Source organism: Eptesicus fuscus, chromosome 18 (assembly GCF_027574615.1).
Source record: "Eptesicus fuscus isolate TK198812 chromosome 18, DD_ASM_mEF_20220401, whole genome shotgun sequence".
Classification (NCBI taxonomy): Eukaryota; Metazoa; Chordata; class Mammalia; order Chiroptera; family Vespertilionidae; genus Eptesicus; species Eptesicus fuscus.
The window spans coordinates 51,149,918-51,173,068 of record NC_072490.1 but is presented as its reverse complement, the minus strand read 5'-3'; the positions used below and the strand labels follow the sequence as shown (position 1 = coordinate 51,173,068).

The following is a 23,151-nucleotide window of genomic DNA, read 5'->3' as shown; positions in this document are numbered from 1 at the left end:
GCAACTGTAAACATTAGTGAGGCCAGCTCAATGACTTTTCACTTCTTACTTCTTAATCCTGGGGTTCTGGGAGATCTGTTTTCTGACTCTTGAGCCAGGGTGTTGGGAGAAAGGTGGGGCTCCATCCTCACTGGCATTGAGGGATTGGTGTGAGGAGGAGGACAGGGTATGATTTCCCTGGTTTCAATGGTCCGGATTCTGAACAGTGGGTCCTTTTTTTGTTCTCTCCTTCCTCCTCCATCGTTGTGCAAATCATTGAAAGTATCATTACCTTTGATAGAGAGGCAGGCAGGGAAAGGAGCAGAAATGCGAACCAATTAACTTTGCCAACCGCTGGGCAACTGTGTTCATGTTGTTTGAGGGAGAGGGTCAAGTCAAGCTCTGTGGGTAAACTTGAGGTTGTATTGTGCATGTCTTTTTTGTTGTTGTTAATCCTCACCCAATGATATTTTTTCCATTGATTTTTTTAGATAAAGTAAAGGGAGGGGTTGGGGGAAGAGAAAGGAGAGAGAAACATTGATGTGAGAGAGACACAACGGTTGGTTGTGTCCCGTAAGCACCCCATTTGGGACTGGGGATCAAATCTGCAATTGAGATACATGCCCTTGACTAGGAATTGAACCCAAGACCCTTTGGTCGACTGGCCGATGTTCTGACCACTGAGAAACACTGGCAGGGTGTGCATGGTTTTGAAGCACCCGTCCTCTCCTGGACCCCATTCCGATGTGGATAAGCAAGAATTCATCTGAGTGGTGAGTAGGACATGAGGAACAGTTCTGCTCAAATGTGGCCCATGGTGGTCTTTCCGAAGCATAGTGATTAAACGCCTTGCTGTGTTATCCGGCCACTGGGGACCGGACCCAGGTCTGCCACGCGCTGGCCATGGGTGTGATTGGAGCAAGTTACTTTACCTGGTGAAGTCATTCTTTCTCTTCCATAACATGAAGATATTAATGCAAAGGTTCCCCTTACAGGGCAACTAATACAGAACCTGGCATGTCAAAAACATTAGATATAATTACCGATTGGACAACCAATTGGTGTAAAAACACTTTTCTTAGAAAGGCCCATCTGGGAAAAGAAAACTGAGATCTAGGCCTGAAGCTCTTGTTCAGCGATTATGAGGGAAGAACTATAGAAATCAGACTGTAGGAATTATTGAACCTAACCCTTGTATTTGATATTTAAGAAAACAATCTCAGAAAAAGTATATGACTTGAACATTGTCACATAGAGCCAGAATTTAGGAAACGGAGTTAATTTACTTCACTGTTATTCCCCTGAGACCATCCAAGGCAAATGCCCAAGGTCGGGGTCTGGAGAGTCACAGAAAAGGGGGCTTCCAAGTCCAGAAGGAGCCCTGAGTCAGAAAGCTCCTTTAGACAGCTGTGTATCTGAGTGGCCTTGACCAAGTTTCTTAGCACCTTCTAGCTCTGTTCCCTGTTTGGAAAAGAAGGATGTGAAATCTTTTCTTCCCGGTATAAAGTAGAATAAACATGGTAATGTTTCCAAACTGTTGGGAAAAAGGTGATAGAGTTCATGAACAATAATTGCTATTCATAGACTCTAAAACAGTGGTTCTCAACCTTTTTTTGGCTATGCCCCACCTAAGTATCTCTAAAATCCCCCATCTCCTGTGACATATAATTCTTATTATTCAAAAAGTGAACTCCTATTCATGTGGAGGAAGCCTAAAAGGCCATTAACCTGGTCTAAACAAGCTTCCAAGGAACATGGAGGAAGCTTAAAAGGCCATTAACCTGGTCTAAACAAGCTTCCAAGGAACATGGCAACCATGAAAGAGAAAAATAAAAGAATGAAAGGACAGTTCAAGTACGGAGGAAGAAATCACTAAGAAATTGTTTAAAAAAATAAAATATGAAGTGATATGAAAAAATAGCAAAGTTTCAAAACATATAGTAGAGAACTGAAATGCATAAATATGTCACAATATATATTTATATGCTGTATATGAGGCCCCTGGAACCACAAGAAATGCAAAAAATTCACTGTGAATAACTCATTCTCGAATTGCCCCCCTTAAAAATCAAAGTGCCCCTGTGGGGGGGAACCATTGCTCTAGAGCCTTCAGAATTTTTGTCCTTTTGATCTTTCAATACCTGAGACGCATCTTAACATCTCTGATTGTTTATAGATTGGTTTCTTCTTCTGTTTCTGTTTTTGCCTTATATATTTTGAAACTTTACTTATGGATGTCTTTAAGTGTATGATTACACTATATTTTTAGTTTTCCTTTCATTTTTTTCAACATCTCTTCTTATGGGTTTTGTTTTTTGTGGGGTTGGTGTGTTTTTTTTTTGGGGGGTTGGGGGTTGCATTTAACTTAACATGAAAATCTTTTTTTATGGTTCTTAAAAAGTTTCTAAACAGCTGCATTCATAACATTTCCCAGGAATATAAGTAGTGAACTGGCAGCTATTACAAAGTAATGAACAAGTTGTATCACTGGTAATTTTTGAAATGACCAAGGATCTATTAACCAATTATAACTTCCCTTTTTATCTCTCCTAATTGTATATACTTAAATTCTGGTTTGTACAATATTAACAGTGCACACTAGCTTTCCTTTGGTGAGTAGCTGCAAGATTACGCTTTTCTATTGCTTCATTTCAACCTTTTCTTGTAGATTTACTTTAAGTAGGCAGCATATGATGGATATTGTTTTCCTTTTTAATCCAAGTTGATCATCTATCTTTTAATAGATGAGTATAATATATTTACTTTTATTATGATAACTTTGATGATTATGTCTATCCCTTTTTTCTGGTTTTATTTTTTGCCATCTTTTCTCCTCTGCTTTTTTCTTGACTACTATTTTTTAGTGACGTTTTCTGAGTTTCCTTCATTTTCCTTTACTTGTTGGAAAGCTATAGAACACGTTTCTATTCTTATAGTGGACCACCAGTTCCTAGCATCCAGCCCCACTGACCCTGCCCCTCTTCAAATACCCCAGGTCCCCTCCAGCCTCAGGGCCCCCACACTGCTGGGCCTAATGCCTTCCTTCCCACTTCATTCATTTTTTACAAACATCCAGCTACTTGCTGTTCCTGTCTTCCTTCTAAGTATGTCAGGGACCTGATATGATGCACCATTTCTTAGATTTTCATGCCAATTCTTAGATTATTTACAAAAGATTTTCTCTCCCATCTTCAGTAGCCTGCATCTCAGTATAATTCTGAGCCACATTACCTGATTTGGAATTCAGATTTTCTCTGGCATAAGTAAAATATAATTTTGGATAGTTTCTCTTTAAAGCAAAATCATATCAATTGTAATAATTTTAGGGTAATTTCATGTCTTTGTATCATTCACTTAACATAGATAAGAAATTATTCTGAAACGTCCCATATTTATATCTATTTCCTAAAAATATACGTGTAAATTAGAACTCTTTCCCTTTTATTTTCTTTTATCTATGGCTATGCCTTTAATGATGTGTTTAATCGTCACATTAAAAAAGAGTTCATATACAATGCAAAAACAAAACAACTCTACAACACATAGCTCTAACAAAGTATATGTGGTCAGAGATTCCATAAGCTGTTTAAAGATGCATTTTCTTTCCTTCTATTTTCAATATCTAAAATGTACTTTTGAGGCCATTAGTTAATATGCATACACTTAAAATAAACCATTTTATTGTATTGAATAATAATTCCTTTAATTAAGTACAAATCTCTTGCATATTTCCAAAAGAGGTTTAGAGGAGCTCTTGGTAGAGTGAGTAAAACAAGGGTAAGGACAGCTGAGGGCAGCGAAGGGAAAGGAGATCGTCCCGCCGAGACCGGACTAACGGCGCTGCTGAGCGGGGCAGGGTCTCTGGCTGGGCACGTGATGGTATCTGCTGGATCTGGGATGCGACCGATAGCATGTGGGTAAGCGTTGTTTTAAACTAGACATCAGAAATGCCGGTGCTGCACAGGGCCTGCCTGGACCTGCTATGTGGTCTGAGCCCGGCTGATATTGAGTTCTCTTCTCTGGCAATTATTCACTAATGCATTTGGTCGCGTCTCAGGCCACTTCAAAAGCAGTCAGATGACTCTGTCACGGGCTAGGAAGAGGTGCTACATAATGGGAATTGTATGATCTGTAAAATGTTGAGTTAATGCCCGAGGCTGAAAATGCAGGAGCAATAACTTGCCCGCTGTCAGGGGCGATTTATCGCACAGGTCTTCTCAGTGGAAACACTGCCAAGGCTGAGTTCCCAGGTCCTCTCGTTTGCTCCAGAGCCTGAGGGCTGGGGCCAGCTCCCCGCATTCCCTAATTGCCTCAGGAAAGTTGCTTATAAAAGGACTCAAATGTAAGTGTATGTCTATTGTCTGACTCATTTTCCCCCACTGATGTTCACCATGGTTTCAGACAAGTGTTACCACAGAAGAACATTTGGTCCCAACATGTAATGAAAATCACTCTCAGCTAGTCACATTCACGGAGACAGAAAGAGAACGGGGGAGAGGGATGAGGAGTTAGTGCTCAAGGGCAATAGCGTTTTACTTTGGGAAAATGAAGGTGTTCTAGAGGTAGACGGTGGTGATGGTCGCCCAACAATGTACTTAGTACCATTTAAAAATAAAGTGGTAAATTTTATTTATGCTTATGTGTATTTTACCACAAAATAAATAAATACCTGAAATAGAATAAAATAAAGTAATGAGATTAAAGAATATAGTCTCAGGAATTAAAGCAGTCGCTTCAAGAACCACATGGCCTGTCTTAGGCGTGAGCCTGAGCACATGCACGTCTCTTGCATGGACCTCTGAGAGAGAGAAGTGGTCCGCGTGAGCCAGCTCGCATGGCCCTTGCTACGTAACGTGTGCACAGAACATTCAAAGCGCACAGGCTTCCATATAAGGCGGGCGATTTCCACCTTCTTTGGAACTGCAGCTAGTCCATGTGTCTTTCATGATTAATAGCCACTCTAGCCTGTTTATTATTCAAGGGTTTAACAGGAATCACAAGCTTGAAGACTAAACTGTGGCTACATTGGCCATTGATTCATGGAATGCTCAGGGCAGAGGTAATCCTGTGAGTGGTTTATGGAGACGGTGCAGTGAAGCGGGAAAGAGCATGAGCTTTGCTATCAGACTACACTTAAGTCCTGGCTCAGCCTCTTTCTCCCGAGCAGGGCAAATGCACTGTAACCTAGTCAGTCCTCCTTTTTCATCTATTCGAGTATCAACAAATTCACCTACCTGTCAAAATTTGTTTGTAACCCCCAAAATCAATATCCACAGCACTCTCAAATACATTCCCAGATATGTATTGGGGGGAGGAGGGGTTTGAACGGACCCGTGTGCATGTTGCCAGCTGAGGGGAGCGAGGCAATGTTCTACTTTTGTTCCATCTCTCATACAGTCATCCAGTGTGCTTTTGTCACCTATGTGGTACCATGTTTTTTGCATTTGTGCTTTTTCTTGGGTGGGGGTGCTTTTAAAATGGCCCCCAAACTTAGTGCTGAAGTGCTGCCTTGTTTCCTAAGGCAAGAAGCCTGTGAGACGCCTTACAGAGAAAATGCGTTAGATAGTCTTCGGTCAGCGTGCGTTGTAGTGCTGTTGACTGTGAATTCCGTGTTAACGAATCAACAATATATATTACGTAAGGTGTCCTTAAATAGAAACGCACATCAAACAGGGACATGGACTCATCCGTTGACAAAAATGTTGTCACCAGAGGCTGGTGGGAACCCGTTCCCACATGTCCGTTAGGAACCATGGCTCGGTAGTCACTAATTCAGTGTTCACCGTGACTTTGCAGAGCATATCTACCCTGAGTGACAAGAACCAGCTGTACTTCCCGTTACAAAAGGTAACCTCTTGCTCACACATCACTCCGTTCTTTCCCTGCTGTGGTGAGAAGTAGGGCTGTTCACAAATGATTGGCTCCCTCTTCTTCCAGGCGCAGGGAGCAGGTGGGAGATTGGACATTCTCACCCCCATGCATATAAGACATGGCCATGTGACTTGCTTTAACCAGTGAAGTGTACACAGAGGTCACGTGCATCACATTGAGAGAACAGTGTTTTGTTGCTAGTGTTCTGCTCCAGCCTTACTTTTCTCTGCTGATATGGAAACAGCATTGTCGAGTTTCCATCACCTGACGCTCGGCCTACCCATATCAGAGATATAGTGTGAGTGAGAAATAAAACTGTGGTGTAGATAAGGGTTTAGTATACAGAATATATAAAGAACTGGTACAACTCGCCAACAGAATAAAAGCCAACACGATTTTTAAATGGGCAAAGGACTTGAATAAACATTTCTCCAAAGAGGATATGCAAATGGCCAATGAGTACATGAAAAGTTGCTCAACATCACTAGTCATTAGGGAAATACAGATCAAAACCACAATGAGATACCACTTCACGCCTACTAGGATGGTTATAATTTTTTTTTAAGTGGAAAATAACAAGTATTGGCAAGGATGTGAAGAAATTGGACCCCTCACACATGTACATTGTTGATGGGAATGTAAAGCACTGTTGCCACTGTGGGAAACAGTGTGGTTTGCTCCTCAAAAGGTTAAATACAGAATTACCTTATAACCCAGCAGTTCTGCTCCTAAGTATACACCCAAAAGAACTGAAAGCCAAGATTCAAGCAGATACCTGTATACCAGTATTCATCGAAGCATTACAATAGTAAAGGCAGAAACAACCCTAGTGTCCACAGGCAGATGATGGGTAAGCAAAGTGTGGAATATTCATGCAGTGGAACATTATTCAGCCTTAAATGGAATGAAGTACTGACAGATGCTGCGGAATGAGCCTTGAAAACATTATGCGATAACCAACGGATGCAAAACTCTGGGGGGTGAGGGCATATATGGGAGTGGGGTGGGGGGTGGCAATGGTAAGATATGTACACATATAATACCTTAATAAAAAAAAATTGAAAAAAAAAGAAAACATTATGCGAAATGAAATAAGGTGACACAAAAGGAAAAACTTGTATGATTCCACTTAGATGAAATACCTAGACTAAGTTAATTTATAGGGACAGGAAGTAGATCAGAGATTCCCAGGGGCTGGGAGGAGTGGAAATGAGGAATTGCTGCTGAATAGTTAGAGAGTTTCTGTTTAGGGTGATGGAAAAGGTTGCAAATAGAGAGTGGTGATGGTTGCACAACATTGTGAATGTAATCAGTGCCACTGAATTGTACACTTTGAAATGATTAACGTGGCAAATCTTACATATGCTTTATCACAATAAGAAAAATTATTATGTTTTCATTAAAAAACAACTGTAGCCCTGCCAGTGCGGCTCAGTGGTAGAGTGTCGACCTATGTATGAACCAGCAGGTCAGATTTGATTCCAGTCAGGGCACCTGCCTAGGTTGCAGGCTGATCCCCAGTAAGGGGCGTGCAGGAGGCAGCCATCGAGGATTCTTTCTCATCATTGATGTTTCTATCTCTCCTTTCTTCCTCTCTGAAATCAATACAAAATATATATATTTTAAAACCTATCTTGCCTTTAAAAAAAACAAATGATAGTACAAAGCTGGTAGCATTTTGGTGGTGTTTGTTTCTGTGGCATCCTACTGAAACCTTCCTTCCTATCTGTTTCTCTGGAATGGCATAATATAGGACATTCAGAGCTTTATGGCCATATCTAACATTGAACCTGCAGACCAAGCTATTACCTGCACTGATCTTTTGGCTTCTCAGAACAGGAAGACTAAATTCTTGCAATTGTATCCTTAATCCATTTGCAACTTAATGGACAGGCAGTGTAACCTAGGCTGAAAGTGGCCATAGTGGTCAGAAATCCTTCCTTCAGAACATATAAGTGAGCTCCTTCGTTTCCATACTTTTCCGTGGATTCTTCAGTTATTTTATTTTTTTATTATTTTAAAAAATATATATTTTATTGATTTTTTACGGAGAGGGATAGAGAGTTAGAAACATCGATCAGTTGCCTCCTACACACTCCCCACTGGGGATGTGCCTGCAACCAAGGTACATGCCCTTGACCGGAAACAGACCTGGGACCCTTGAATCTGCAGGCTGACTCTCTATCCACTGAGCAAAACTGGCCAGGGCTCACCTTCAGTTATTTTCATGTGAAAAAATGAAACTGCCTTAAATGAACTGGTTCTGAACAAAGATCGCCTATATTTTAAAATGGCCTGTGATCAGCAAGCTCTATTTAATAAAAGAATTCTTCTTGGGATCATAGCATATCTGTCAATATGCATCATGTTGGACAGTGAAAACGTTGAATTTGTCCTAGGATTTCTACAGTTGCTGCTTTCTTCAGAATGGTTTACATGACATTGTGGGTCTGTACTCACTAATAATAGAGGGGGAAATGGACTACTTATGCTGTATATGAAGTATAGAATCAAAAACAATGATTTAACACACAGGAAAGATACCGTATGGGAAATTCATAAGGAGTTCACCTAGGTAAGAGATAATCCAAACCTCAGATATTTATTAGAGACACATAATGCTAGGTGTTCACCCAATACTGGTGTCTCCTCCTTTCTTACAGTCAAAACCTGATTTTATTTTGGGCAGCAATATGCTCAACTAAGGATTATATTTTCCAGCTTCTCTTGGAGTTAGGTCTAGCCAAGGTCTTAATAAATAGAAGTTGGATAGTACTTGCAGGAAATTTCTTTAACTGTTATTGATCCAACTGGGAGGTAGTTCTTTTGCCCCTTGCCCTACCCATCTTCTTGCCTGGAACATGAACATGATGGCTGGAGCTCCAGCAGCCATCTTGTGATTTTTGAACATAGATGCCACGAACACTTAGGATAGTGGTACAGAGTGACGGAAAGAGCTCAGATACTTGATGATTTTTACAATATGCTCCATCAACTCTAGACCACTCTACTTAGATTATTATTACTAGCAGCCCAATGCAATTCTAATCTCCAATGTTGTTACTTTCAGTAATAATACCGATATGACAATTACTAGGATATACAGCTTTGCAGTTAACAGTGTGTTTTCATTCTGTCATCACCTTTGACCTTCACAATCCTGTGAGATGGGTGCAGTTATTCTAGTCGTAGAGATGATGACACTGATGGCCAGAGAAGTTAGGTAACTTGGCCACTTGTCATAGTCAAGATTCAAACACTAAACATCAAATGCAGCTTCTTTTTCCTGCATTGTAGGCAAATGTTAACATAATTGATGTTTGAGTCAATATTTCAGAAATGGGGGATTTTTTTTCCCATTTTTTAAATGAGGAACCACTCACCTACTAGAATACAGTTAGCTGATCACATGCTAGCTTAAAAAAGGTTTTACTTATTTAGGTTTGAGGTGGGTGGGGTTGTTGTTGTTTTTCTTCTTCATCGAGACCTACAGTATGTTCAGCTCACATCCTTTTTGACTTTAGAAGACAAATCAGCCAATACATGCATGCTTTTAAATGTGTGTGTTTTTTTAAGTCTGTTTTATACCTAGGGACTTAAAAGGAAACAAGAAGGGAAGAAAGGAAGAGATATATAAATAAAGGGCAGCCCTGGCTGGGGTTTCTCAGTGGTGAGCATTGGCCTGAGCACCAAAGGGTCTCAGGTTCGATTCCCAGTCAAGGGCGAGTACCTGGGTTGCAGGTTTGACCCCGGTCAGGGCGCGTACGAGAGGTAACCAATCGATGTGTGTCTCTCTCACATCGATGTTTGTCTTTCTCCTCTGTGTCTCTCTTCCCCTCCTTTTCTCCTTCCCACTTTCTCTGAAAAAGCAATGGAAAAAATATCCTTGGGTGAGGATTAATGCCCCCACACACAAAAAAAAATTTAAAGAAAAGGCAAAATTCTGAGGAGAAAGAGGGCAGGGATGTGGAAAAGACTAGGAGACAGAAAACTGTAAATATTTTGAAGTACATGTCAGCTGAGGTAGATAACTTGGCTTCCTTACAAGAAGTTCTATTTGCAAGAACCATCTGAGGCAGAGTAGACAACAGGTAGTTGTCATCATACCCTTTGCCAACAATCTTGAGGTGTTTACAGCTCTTCTATTCTTTCCTTGTTACCTGTTTAAAGAGACTTTGCCAAAGAAACTGACTCTGTAAGTTTCTGCCAGTGATGTGCTGGAACTGGCTCAGACAGTATCACAAGATACACTTGGTCAGTTTTTAGGAATTTTGTCAGCCAGTTGTTAAATGCAGCCATTTTTAAAACTTAATTATATAAACTTATAATTAAATTATACTAAAAACAAAGGTAATACATAATCAAAACTCACCTCTTTATAGTTCCTTTCCCATATTTCACTATTATCTATGCTCTTGAGGTCATGTCATCTGTTCGATCCCTATGGTGGAACCACTATGTAGTGCCATGCTACTGTGCATCTCTTTCCAACCCCACATCCAGTAACATCATGTAGGTAGCTTGAAATCAGCCATGATAGGATTATTTACACCATTGATATTGGCAAATGCTACAGATTTAGGAACTTAATCTATTGTTTCTTGAACCTTGTAGTATTTTTGTCTGCCTCTGGTGGCTTTTGCATTAACTTTGCATTGTAGTCATTTGCCTACTTGTCTTATACACTCTACTGAAATATAACCCCCTTCAACCAGGGGTAGTTTCTTATTCATATGTGGGTCCTTTCCCCATAAGCACTCAACAGTTCCTTGCATATAGTAGACTGCTTTAGTCTGCTCTGACTGCAGTAACAAAATATCATAGACTGGGTGGCTTAAACAACAGACGTTTCTTTCCTCACAGTCCTGGAGGCTGGAAGTCCAAGATCTAGGCGCCAGCAGGGTTGGTTTCTGGTGAGGACTCTCTTCTTGGCTTGCAGACAGCCACCTTCTTACTGTGTCTTCACTGTGCATGTGCACTTCTGGTGTCTCTTCCTCTTCTTCAAGGAGTTTAGTCCTTTCTAATTATAACCCAACCCTTAGGATCTCATTTAACTTTAATTACTTTCTAGAAGTCTCTGTCTCCAAATACAATGACATTAGGGATTAGTGCTTTAACATGAATTTTCAGTGGAGGAAGACACAATTCAGTCCATGACATAGGCATTTATGATTATACATTAGAATGCTTGAAAGCAAAGAAATACAGAGCCTTTACTGTGTGCCTGTCTCTGTACTAGTTAAACGATACCATCTGAGCCTTACCATTGCTTCAAGGTAAATACAGGGGTTGGCAAAAGTAGGCATACAGTTGTTCATATGGAAAAAGACATGCAAGTTATTATTATATTATTGTACAAGAATAAACTGTTTTTGCATACTCACAACTGTAAACCTACTTTTGCCCACCCCTGTATTATTGTCCTCATTTACAGATGGAGATATTGACTCTGTAAGAGATAAAGTAACTTTCCCAACTATGGACACATGGTAAGTGTTCCATTCAGTATTCAGCCCCAAACAGTGTGACTCCAGGTCCAAACATTAACCAATGTAGGAAATTGCCATCCTGCTTTTTTCATACGCATATGTGTGTATTTTGTCTAATGACAATATTGAAACTGTTACCAAAAAGAGTAAGAAACTATTGGGGAATTTTTAGCAGGACATATATGCGAATGTGCAAACATTCTGCAAAGAATGTTTTGGTAAAATTGGAATGGGGAGTCTTTATGTAATTGTAGCTTAAAAGAAAAATACTTAAACTCTACTATCTTCCATTTCTTGAGCCTTTTCTATAAGCCAGTATAAAATAAATAGCTGTCAAATAATGCTCCAAACTAATGGAAAATACATTCTAACTAAACTTTGAGCTTTAATATTCTAAATGAAAATTTTAAAAACAAAGGTTTGGAGAGAGTCAGCATGTGAGAAAGAGAGCAGGTATAAGGAACAGGAGAGAGAGAGAGAGAGAGAGAGAGAGAGAAAGAGAAAGAGAAACATCAATGGAAGAGACTCAACATCGATCAGCTGCTTCCTGCATGCCCTCTACTGGGGCCTGAGCCCGCAACCTGGCATGTGCCCTAACCAGATATTGAACTGGTGACCTCTTGGTGCTTGGGTCGACACTCAACCACTGAGCCACACTGGCAGGACCAAATGAGTGTTGTTTTTGTCCCTTCCTCTTAAAGAAACTATATTGTCAGTTATTCAGTCCATTCATCCTTCTCTTAGAATCTTCTTCATCCACCCCACACCAGTAATCTTTGGTGAAAAAGCAAGTGCTTTGATGGACTGAAAGGGACATTCCATGAGTTTTACTTCATTTCCTCCTGACACCTCACCTATGTATTCTCTTGCTTCATGTCCCTGTCCAAATCCTTTGTTAAACCAGGAAGTTGGAAAGATGAGATTTGAATACAGCATGCATTCATTCAACAAGCATTTGTTGAGCACCTACAACATGCGAGACCCGCTTCTGGGAGTATATGATGAACAAAATCCCAGGCATTCACATTCTAGAAAGAAGAAAGAGACAATGAACAAGTAGATTATGCATCAGCAACTGGTTAAGTTCTTCGAAGAAAAGCAGGTTAAGGGTTTATCAGCACTGTTGACATTTTGGTCCAGATCACTCTTTACTGTGGGAGCTGTATTATGCATTGTAGGAGGTTTAACAGCATCCTTGGCCTTGACTTACTATATGCCAATAGCACACACACACACACACACACACACACACACACACACACACACAGTTGTGACAACCAAAAATGTCTTCATACATTTTCAAATATCCCTTGGGGGTCAACAGTAGCCCTTGGTTGAGAAGCACAGGTCTAGAGAGTAAGAGATGGGTGTAATTTGTTAGTTAGGGAAGATCTTTCTGATAAGATGGCCTTTGAGCAAAGATTCGACACAGTGACCATGGGCATCATGTAAATATCTAGGGAAGAATGTTCCCAGCACAGGGAATGCTAGTGCAAAGGCTCTGATGGGAGAGGACAGTAGGGAGCCCATTGTCAGCAGAACTGGACCAGAGGATGATAGAAGGTGATATGGTCAGCCAGGTCTTAAGGGAGCAAGATCATGGGAAGGACTTTGGCTTTGAATCAGAGGAGGATGGGAAGTCATCAAGGCTTTTGAGAATAGCGACATGACTTGGGTTATAGTCAAATAGGGTTGTTCTTGTTCTTGCTGCTGAATATAGAATCAACTATGGGACACAAAGGTGAAAGCCAACATCCAGAGCAGCCATGGCAACAATCCCGCGAGCACTTAGTCATAGGTAGATTGGTTGTGAAGTGGCGGGGCAGTGACTGGAATCTGGATATATTTTGAACCCATATCTAACACAGTTTGCTGTTGAATTAGTCGTCGGATGCAAGCTAAAAAGTATGTGCATGGGGGTGGGGAGTGTTTGAAACACTCCTCTTTGAAAATACCCCAAACGAGCTTTTCTTTCTGATTCTTTCTCCTAATCCTATGGGAGTTTAAGCATGATGGAGACATTGTTGAGGCACTAGATTTTAGACTGTTATATCCTAAATTACTTCCTGAGTAAACCCATTAAAATTATAATGTGGGTCTCCTGGAGAAACAGAAAGGAGCCAACCTTGGTAGGATTTTACCGCTAAGATGCCACTTAGTAGCACTTTTCTCCTATTGCTCGGGGAATGGAAGTCTGGCAAGTAGGGGCACAGTGAGCAAACGAGCCCCCCAAAGCAGCCCATCACCACGGCTCATAGCTGCAGTGCTGCCTGATTGTTCTCCAGGTCCCCGTTTGGGAACTAATAGGCACATTTCATAAAAACCACCACGTGCTGCAAATTCAGGCAGCATCTCTCCTTTCTCCGCAGCACCTGCCTTCTGAGACCTCAGGCGAATTCTAGATATTGCTTCCCCTAATTGAAGTAGATTAACCGAGGTTCCAAACTTCTCAAAGTGCAGGAGAGGGAGATGGTGAGATAAAGGCCCATCTTCCAGTTGGTGTCTGGGTTAAGATGGGCTTTTTTGAAACCTTCTGAATGTGCCAGCCTGCACTGGAGATTACACTCCAGCAGTTCTACCTTTAACCCTGGGCAGTCATGTTTGCTTTCCCCTCCAAGCAGTGTTCCTCCTAGTGTGGCGTGAGGTGTTATTAAGAATGTAGAATTCTGGCCCTAGCTGGTTTGGCTCAGTGGATAGAGCGTCAGCCTGCGAACCAAAGGGTCCCTGGTTCAATTCTGGTCAAGGGCACATGCTCCGGTTGCGGGCTCGATCCCCAGTAGGGGGTGTGCAGGAGGCAGCCAATCAATGACTCTCTCTCATGATTGATGTTTCTAACTCACTCTCCCTCTCCCATCCTCTCTAAAATCAATAAAAATATATTTTAAAAAAATAATGCAGAATTCTGGGCTCCTTTTCAGACCCAGAAGGATGAAAATGAGGATAATGTTCAAGAAGGTCCTCACATGATGCTGGAGTTTGCTAGCGTTTGAGAGCCATTGATGTATCGTTTAGGAATTGCATTCATTTCCTAGCAATCGAGGTTGTAAATAAAGAAATAGTTTATTTCTCTCATTGGTAAAAGACGTTCAGAGATAAGCAATCCAGGGCTGGTATGGTGGATCCATGGTGTAATAAAAAACTTCCCTTCTTAAGGTTACTTAATGGTACAGGGTGGCTGCTGGAGCTCCAGCCATTGTACTTACATTCCAGACAGGAAGCAGGAAGAAGGGGGAATGGGCAAAAAGGGGCCTTTCCCAACTGTTTGGCACCCTTTAAAAGAGCCATCTCAGAAGTCACATCCTTACATATTATTGGCTAGAATTGATTCACATGGTCACTCATAGCTACTAGCGAGGTGCAGAAATACTGTTCTTAGCTGGGCATATTGATGGCCAGGGTAAAATGATGGCATTCTTATTAAGGCAGAGAGGAAAATGGATGGAGGGCAGCCATACCTATCACGACTCCCTTACACCATCATGCCATGGTGTAGTGGGAAGACTGTTTAAGTTGGAGTGCATCACTTTTTACTCACTGTGAGTTCATTTTGGACCATGTGTTGGTCATTTTATGGAGAACAGCAAAGGAAAATGTTCATCATTTCTGCAGTCAGTCAGACAAATGCCCTGGGAGTCTACTATCTGTGTCTTTCTTCTTGATAAGGAAGGCTAAGAATCCTCAATAAACAGAGGGAGAGGAGGAGGAAGCCAAGGCCAAAGGTGGTTCTACCACTTCTTAGCTCTGTGCTGCTCAATCTGGTGAGTATACCATACCAACCTTCAGGATGGGGGTGGGTTCACAAGGTATGTGTGTAGAAACACTCCGGGCATAAGAACATTCAATAAATAAATACATTCATGGATCCCTTCTTCAAAGACGATGAGGGATAGTTGAATCTGAGATCAACCAAGAAAGTTTAACTTCTTTGTTGTGTTCCATCTTCAAGAAACCAGGGATGCTTTTGATATGGAAAATGTCCCACCTGCGAGCCCTTTCCCTCAGGAGTTTTCATTCTTGCCAGAGCTGCTGGAATCCCCTGGCTAAAATATATGTGCAGGTTTGGAAGGAGACACCTGCAAAATTGAGTGGGATTGGACTCATGCTTTCCCCTCCTCTGGGCTTCCTGGATCTCTTGGGGCAAACAGGAATCCCGCCATCTGCCTGGCAGCCTCCTGGGGTTGATGTGGAGGGAGACCCTAGGGTAATTCTAAACCTCAAATCCTGGTCCTAGACCACAGCAGGGGCCTTACCTGTGGAGCGGTTAGAAATGCAAATGATCAGTCCCGCCCCAGGCTTACTGAAATAGCAATGTGTCTTTCAACAAAGCTTTCCGGGGGTTCTGGTGCAAGCCAAAGTTTGAGACCCATCACCTTACATAAAGCACTGTGCCCACTTTTTAAAATTAGCATACTTTTCTCTCCAGCGAGGAGCCCCTGACTCCCTCCCTTCTGTCTGTGCCCAGGCAGAAATGCTGTCAAAAGTGCAAACAAGCCCGGGTCTGGAACTGGGCGAGGCCCGGCTCTGCGGTCGTTGTTTGCACACTACGTTCTGACAGTCCGCCAGGCAGACGGAAGGCACTGCCAGACCTTCCTGTTGGGAGTAACACCTTAAATGAAGGCCTTCAGCTACTTGGTTTTCATAAGCCAGTTTATTGTATTCAAAATGCTTTTGTGGGGCGGGGCGGTGGTGGCGGGGGTTGGGTGTACCTAGTACAGCTTCACCCAGGGCAGAATCACGAGGCCCCTCTACCTGGGAATGTTTAAAGGGACCAACGTTTCTAGAACATTCAATAGACCTGCTTTTGGAGAAATATGCTCTATACATCAGTACACACAAGAGGAAAAATAGAGATCAGCATACCAGGTAATAGCTTGGTAATGATCATCACTGACAAAATTCTGTTGGCTTTGCTCACTTATTTGTAAAAATTAACAAGTGAAACATGTTGGGGCTAAAATGAGCAATCTGCAGGGTTCCCAGGGGTGGTGTCCAATTTAATTTTTGGAGCCCCAGAAAGTATACTGAGTCTTTCCTCTGGTGTGTGTTTTGGGGTATATAGTCCTGTTTTGTCTTCCTCTGACTGGTTTATTTCACTTAGTGCAATGCCCTCTAGGTCAATCATGTTGTCACAAATGATAAGATTTTGATGGCAGAGGGTAACGCATGCAGCATTTCTGTGTTCGGCCAGACAGATTGGGAATTCAAGAGAGTGGATTCTCCCCCACTCCCATCCATCTTCTAATCCTCCATGCTCAATAAAGAGCTTGGAAAGTCAGATCAATACCAGGTGGAGACACAGAAGCCAACATGAGGGTGACTTTTCCTCCTGGACTGGACCAGGCTTGCAGGAGGCTCGATCAACTCATTGTCCTTCCTCAGAGCAAGTCAGATCACCTACAACAGGACACAGGGGTGTTTTGATAGATTGTTAATTAATATTAGTTTATCTGTTTTAATAAAGGGGCATCCCACTAATAAGGTCAGTTTTAAAAGCATCCACCAAATTATTGTGAGAAAATATTTTAGCACATTCCATATATGAGGCATTATTGGAATACTGGTAGAACGGACACTTTTCAGTGGTGGTAATCCGTTGGCTTGAATTATAAACGACAACACAAGATGTCTGGCCAGGAAAAGTGGGGCTATGTTCCCTCTGTTGATTTAAGAATTCACAGTCTTATATATGCACCCCTATGTTCACTGCAGCATAATTTACCATAGCCAAGATAGGGAAGCAACCCAAGAACTCATCAATACACGAGGGGATAAAAAAGTGGTGATACATATGTACAGTGGAATATTACTCAGCCATAAATAAGAACAAAATCTTATCATTTGTGACATGATTGACCTAGAGGGCATTGCACTAAGTGAAATAAATCAGTCAGAGAAAGACAAACATCATATGATTTCACTTATATGTGGAATCTAAAGACTAAAATAAATGAACAAACAAAGGAGAAACAGACTCATAGATATAAAGAACAGACTGATGGTTGACAGAGAGCAGGGGGATGGGGGGTGGGTGAAAAAGGTGAAGGAATTAAGAAGTATAAATTGGTAGTTACACAATAGTCACAGAGATGTAGATTACAGCATAGGGAATATAGTCAATAATATTGTAATAACTGTGTATGATGCCAGGTGGATACTGGAAATACCAGGGGAACACTTTTTAAAGTATATGATTGTCTAATCTCTATGCTGTACACCTGAAACGAATAATATTGAATGTAAACTGTAATTAAGAAAAGAATTCGAAGTCTTGAGGATGGCACACAGCATACCAAGATATTTATTTACCTCCCAAGAACCCCTGGCGTTCTCTGTCACTGCACGTTGGGGACTCCTTTGCCCTCCAGGGTCAGGTGTGTGGGACTGCTTTCCAGGTGTGGACCTTGCCCAAGATGGGCAGTGAGGGTCTTTTTCTGGGGGATTTGGGTTTGAGCAAAGCTAGTCAGTCTAGGAACCGAGGTTGTATAAACTCAAGCTTTATGGGGAACCTTAAGCTTTGAGAAGGTAAGAAGCAAATATGCAGCGAGAGACGAATAGAGGACCCTGGGCTTAGAGAGATGAGAATCCCTGACCAATCACCTTCCAGCGGCAGGTTCCGTTTCCTCGTGAGGCCCGAGGGTACTGCTGGGTTTCTGGAGAAAGCATCACACCTTTACAATAATTTTCCATTTTACCTCTGAAATCAAACTAGCTTAAGTAGCATTTTATTCCTTGCAACCTTCTTGCTTAGCCTGAGATGCGTGGGGAGGGGCGGGGTTTGGTCTAACTCTGCGAGCTGACAGTGTTGCCCTACATTTTAAAATGGAAGGAAGTCCAGGAAGCCTCTGGATTGTTCCATGTGGAGTATGCCAGGCTAGCTAACATACTAATTGCTGTTCATTCATGTCACGTGTTGTTATTAGGGGGCAAATGCTCTGCCTCCACTCTCACTGCATCGCCCCGCTCTTCCAATGGGGCTTCTGAGTGGTGAGTGTAACTTGCTGAGGACACAGGCATGGAGCATGGTCGGGCCGGGCTGGGGTGCGGGTCTCCCTGGCCCTGACGCAGATGGTGCAGGGAAGACTCCAACCTGGGCCAGCTGTGGACAGTCTCAGAGAGGGCCTGGCTCAGGCGCTAGATCAGAAGAGTTCTCAGGGATGACTGGGCAGTGAAGAGGGGGCTGGGTGAATAATGAGGGGGGTACAGCTCAAAGTAGTTCACTAGCAAGCTCCCACAGGGATTCGCTCCATGTTCGCATTTGTCCCCACCGGTCCGTAGCGATCATGGGTGTTGTGAGAACTGCAAAGTGAGGCCTTCCCACAAGCAGCTGTTTGGCTTGGGAGGCAAAGCCCTTCTCCAAGACACGGAGCCGGGTCTGCTTTTTATACCTGGCGCTCACCTGAGGAGCCATATGGTGCCGCTCTCTGAGGGGCTCAGCACCAGCATCTAATTCCAAACGAACTCATCATCTGGCCTCTCGTTTCTTCTCTGGAGAGTGCCGTAACCTGTGGGCGCACAGAACCTGGAGCGGTCCTCCCACTCCCAAGACGTGGCTCCCCGCCAGGTGCCTGCAGGGAGCCTTGCAGAGGCCCGGCCTCCCCAAGCCAGCTGGTCTAGGACAAGAAGTCTGTTTATGGTTGCCTTTGGGATTTGATTAGGAGGATGATATGCACAGGGTGGTGAATGGTTGCGATTATTTGTTAGGAAAATAAAGTTGGCTTTCACATTTTTTAAGGCCTTGTCATTGCAAAGCCTTTCCTCCCCTCTCTTCTTCTGCTTACTTCCTTTCTGGAGATCAGAGTAGACCGAGCTGTCGTAACTCTTCGTCCCGGCATTCCCAAAACGGTGTGCATATGCAGGACTCCCTAAACTCGGGAGTTCGACCAAGTTTGTGGACTCTGACGGGCATGCTGAATCTAGAGCCCCACGTCTTCTCTCTTCTCTGTTACTGAATGAATGCCTTGTTTCTCAAGAGCTGGTCATGATGCTGCTGAGAGATAGCTGGCAAGTATTTTCCATGATGTCATCTGAGCTTGCGTGGTTTTTGTTTGTTTGTTTGTTTGTTTGTGTCTCTCCTATATAATAGCATGCCCCCAGTCTGGGGTCAGTTTGTCCTTTCCCTAGTTTTGCACGCAGCTGGATGGTAGAATGTTTTCTTTTCTCAGACAAAAATAGGTGCTTGGTGCTTCCCAAAGTCATCGTTAGGGTTAACCTAGCTTAGAAAGTGCACGAATCTGCCCTCACTGTCATAAGCAGGAGTATTCTAGGATGTAGTGCTGACGATTTTTCCCTCCACGCTCTGTATCCCGGATTCAGGGACTCTCTGACAGATGGGAGCCGCTGCCTGTCCTCACAGAGGGCTCAGGACCTGGAGGGCTTTGCGTGTGGGAGGAGGCTGAGGGCTGTGAGTGCCAGAAACGGGCTCTGACTCCGGCGCTGCCAGGGCAGGCACTGACATATCCCGCTGGCTCCGGAGGCGTGTGACATGCTGGAGACTAGCAGGGAAAATGGTAAAGTCGGCTCGGCTCCGGGAGCCCGAGAAAGCCCTACCCTCCGGGTTCGCCGGCATGGGTGCCGATTTCTCTTCTTCCAGGAGAGTTCGCTGGCTTCTGTTTGTCCCTTGTGGAGAGAGGGAAGGCCCCCAAGAGATGGGGGGTCTGCTGGCCTCTTTCCTGAAGAATGAGTTTCTGTGCTTGCAGTGAGAAGCGCATGCCACGGTGCTCCACGCCGCCGGGTGGGACAGCCAGCGGGAAGTAGCCGTGTCCTGCTGGGGGAATCATCTCCGACGGTGGCACCGGCCGCTCACCTGTGCGCTTTTCCCCCTCAGGTTCACCAGTACTACAGCTGTCTCCCCGAAGAGAAGGTTCCTTATGTCAACAGTCCTGGGGAGAAGCTGCGAATCAAGCAGCTATTGCACCAGCTGCCGCCGCATGACAATGAGGTAAGGGGCTGGGGGCGGTGGAGGGGGCCTTAGGAAGCCTTTCCTTAGAACCTTCCCTGAGCACTGACCTTTCCACAGTTGGAATGCTGCGGTCAAGATCTCCAAGATCTCCAAAGAAACATTCCGGCAGTTCAGTTTAGGTGTTAGCTTCCTTAATTAGAGCCCAGCGCAGCTGTCAGACACCTTCTGGAGAGCATCACCAAAAAGCAAAATCTCACCATGGGCTGGATTCGCCTGGCACTGCCAGCGCCCTGGGGTTAACCAGGGAGCACGAAAATTGGGAGGTAGAGTCCAGGCTTTCTTAGTTGAAGAAGAATGTGCGAGGCTGGTTTCCTGAGCATCTGGGCCGGTTGATTCCCTGGGCAGTTCAAACCCTGCAAAGACTTTGTGACTCTCTTGAATTTTCAGCGTCATCTCACGTTAAGTGAGTGCACACATTTCCCACGCTCCACGGCAGCAGACGTTAAGTGTTCAGATGTGCAGCTCTGAAAATCTGTGTTTTTGTCGTTTAAAGTCCAACTTGCTGAGGTCACCCTTTGCACCCTTGAAAGTATGGCTTGCAGGCTGTCCTTTTCTCTGAACCCACACCCACAGCGCTGTGAGCAGGCATTTATCTTTGGAGATAAATTGATCATAAAGGGACATTTATAAATATGCTTTTAAAAGCTCATCATGCTTGAAGGGTTTAGATTTGTAAACTAACAATTAATTTTTAAGTATCTGGTTTGTAAAAATTGTTATTACATAGAATTGAATTGCCCACTGAACTTGATTACATTTTAAACAGAAACATAATTCTCAATTGAAAAGAGAGATAACCCCTTGGTGAGACACCAGCTTCCTATCCACAGCCCCCTTCCCCCCCACACACCCACACACCCCCCCCCCCCCCCCCCCGCGCGAGCTGGATCCCAGGGAAATAACTGTGCTTTTTAGTCTTTACCTCCCCACATTTGAAAGAAAAAGGATAAATCAGGAGCCACGAAAGTACATTTGAATAAGTGGAGCAAAAGCTTAAACACTGAGGCCACTCCTAGAAAGAGGGCCGCGATTCCTTTAACCAATTGTTTATTTCAGACTTCATTTAAAAATATGTATAAATAATGCTTTCTCTTTAAAGCTGAGAGCAAACCTTGTAACCTGATGCCCAGTTAACTAATTTGGAAGTGAAAATGCGGGTTTTTACAAGCAGGAGGGGCGTGCCTTTCTTTAAAAGCTTGTCCATAAAGTGTCAGGGGTGTAACCATATAGTCTGGGCTGCTGGGGGCCCTGGGTTCTCCCCCGGGGAGAAACATCCACATGAAGACCGTTTCTTTTTCTGTTAACTTGTTACGTAACAGAGGGACCTGATCCGCTCTGCTCTGCTTTTAATGGTTTCTTCTGTTCAAGGTTAACTATGGTTTCATGAAAAGAGACCTTTCAAATTCCTCCTTCCTGCTGGTGAGAATTCCTTCCATGTGGCCCAGGAGGCGGTTTCACCCATTTAGACTTGGCCCTGTGGAGAACAAAGGGTGACCTAAAGTGAATATTTGATGATTCTTTTTTTTCACCCAGAGAAGACAATTTTGATATCTGCAGCCGCCCTGGTTTTCAAATTAGGATGCACCAGTCTAGTTCAAGGGCCCCCTGTAGCCATCTGGCTGACAGTCATCGGAGCATTTCAGTTAACCTTCTGATGCTCAGATTATTCTAAAGGCAGGCAGGCGCTGGGGTTAGGACAATGTTTGCCAAAGTGTGGTGGACACGGGACTTTAGGTGGGACACGGGCAAGGCAGTATGTAAAGCTGAACCATGTAAAGAGAGAGCACTTCCTTGTAAGTTGTATGTCATTCCTCGTGAATAATGAAGGGAGACATTTCAGGCGGGGCCAGCAGCTGTGCGCTTCTGCACATCCCCCTGGTGTCTGCTGGAAGCTGCAGCATTAAGAATCTGCATTTCCGGACCTCCCACGGGCAAAAGCATCCAGGTAGAATCTAGCCATGTGGTTTCGTCCTCACTCTATTTAGTTTATGGTCGCCCTCTGATTTTTCAGGTAATTTTTACAGATTTGCCATTTATAATCATAATATACTTTCTTTTTAAGTCAACCTATTCAGGTTTTAAAAAGTGAGTCAGTGTTAAAACAGTATTAAGTGTTATCGGTAGAAGTGGGGTATCCCTTTCCTCACTGAGTGCTGGGGGTGGTGTCCTGACAACATGTCGAGAAAAGGAATTTTCTGAGACTCGCACGGGAGGATGAGTGATTTTTATTTGCATGGAATTACATCCCTGGGTTTCCAAAGTCCCATTTCCCTCAGGCCAGTCCTAGAAGTGTAGCTGGGGCTTCAGTAGAGCTAAAACCAGAGCCAGGGTCCAGGTTTCCTGCCATGGTGGAGCCGGGCCCACTTCAGCATCAGGCCAGCTGCAGTCCATGAGTCCATTGTGCGTGGGGTCCACATGGCCAGGGCCATGTAGGGGAACACAGGGGAGCCCCACAAGCCAGAAGTCAACCAAAACACACCAAGAGCCAAGAGAAAACCGGAGAGCCAAGGGGAATTAAGAGAGTGAACTCCTTCGTTCAGGGGACCAAAAATCCCAAATTTCACGCCTTTGTGGTGGCCATGCCTACCCTGGCCAGGGTCCTGCTCCCAGGTGTGACTAACAGGAAAGCACCTTCAGTCATCACCCCCAACTTTACTGAGCATTTGTCTCTCACCCCTTTGCTGGACCACTGGGGAGTGCAAAGTTTTAGCTTCTGGCGAAACTGCCCAAATGACACGCCCATAATATTTGGCCTCCCCTTTGCTCCTCTCCTGTTGTTAATAATTGTTCTATTATTAATCACAACAGTACCGTTAAGTAGGTAATAGTTCAAGACTCTGACCAAATTCTCAA

The 23,151-nt window shown here is 43.5% G+C and overlaps 1 protein-coding gene across 1 annotated transcript in view; it reads left to right on the top strand.

The window, feature by feature from the left end:
• PRICKLE2 (prickle planar cell polarity protein 2) overlaps positions 1–23,151 on the top strand; it is a 110,191-nt gene that overhangs the window by 39,603 nt on the left and 47,437 nt on the right. The window contains exon 3 of the mRNA XM_028152690.2: positions 20,164–20,277. Within this exon, the coding sequence (XP_028008491.1) occupies positions 20,164–20,277 (114 nt within the window). The remainder of the gene's footprint in view (positions 1–20,163; positions 20,278–23,151) is intronic.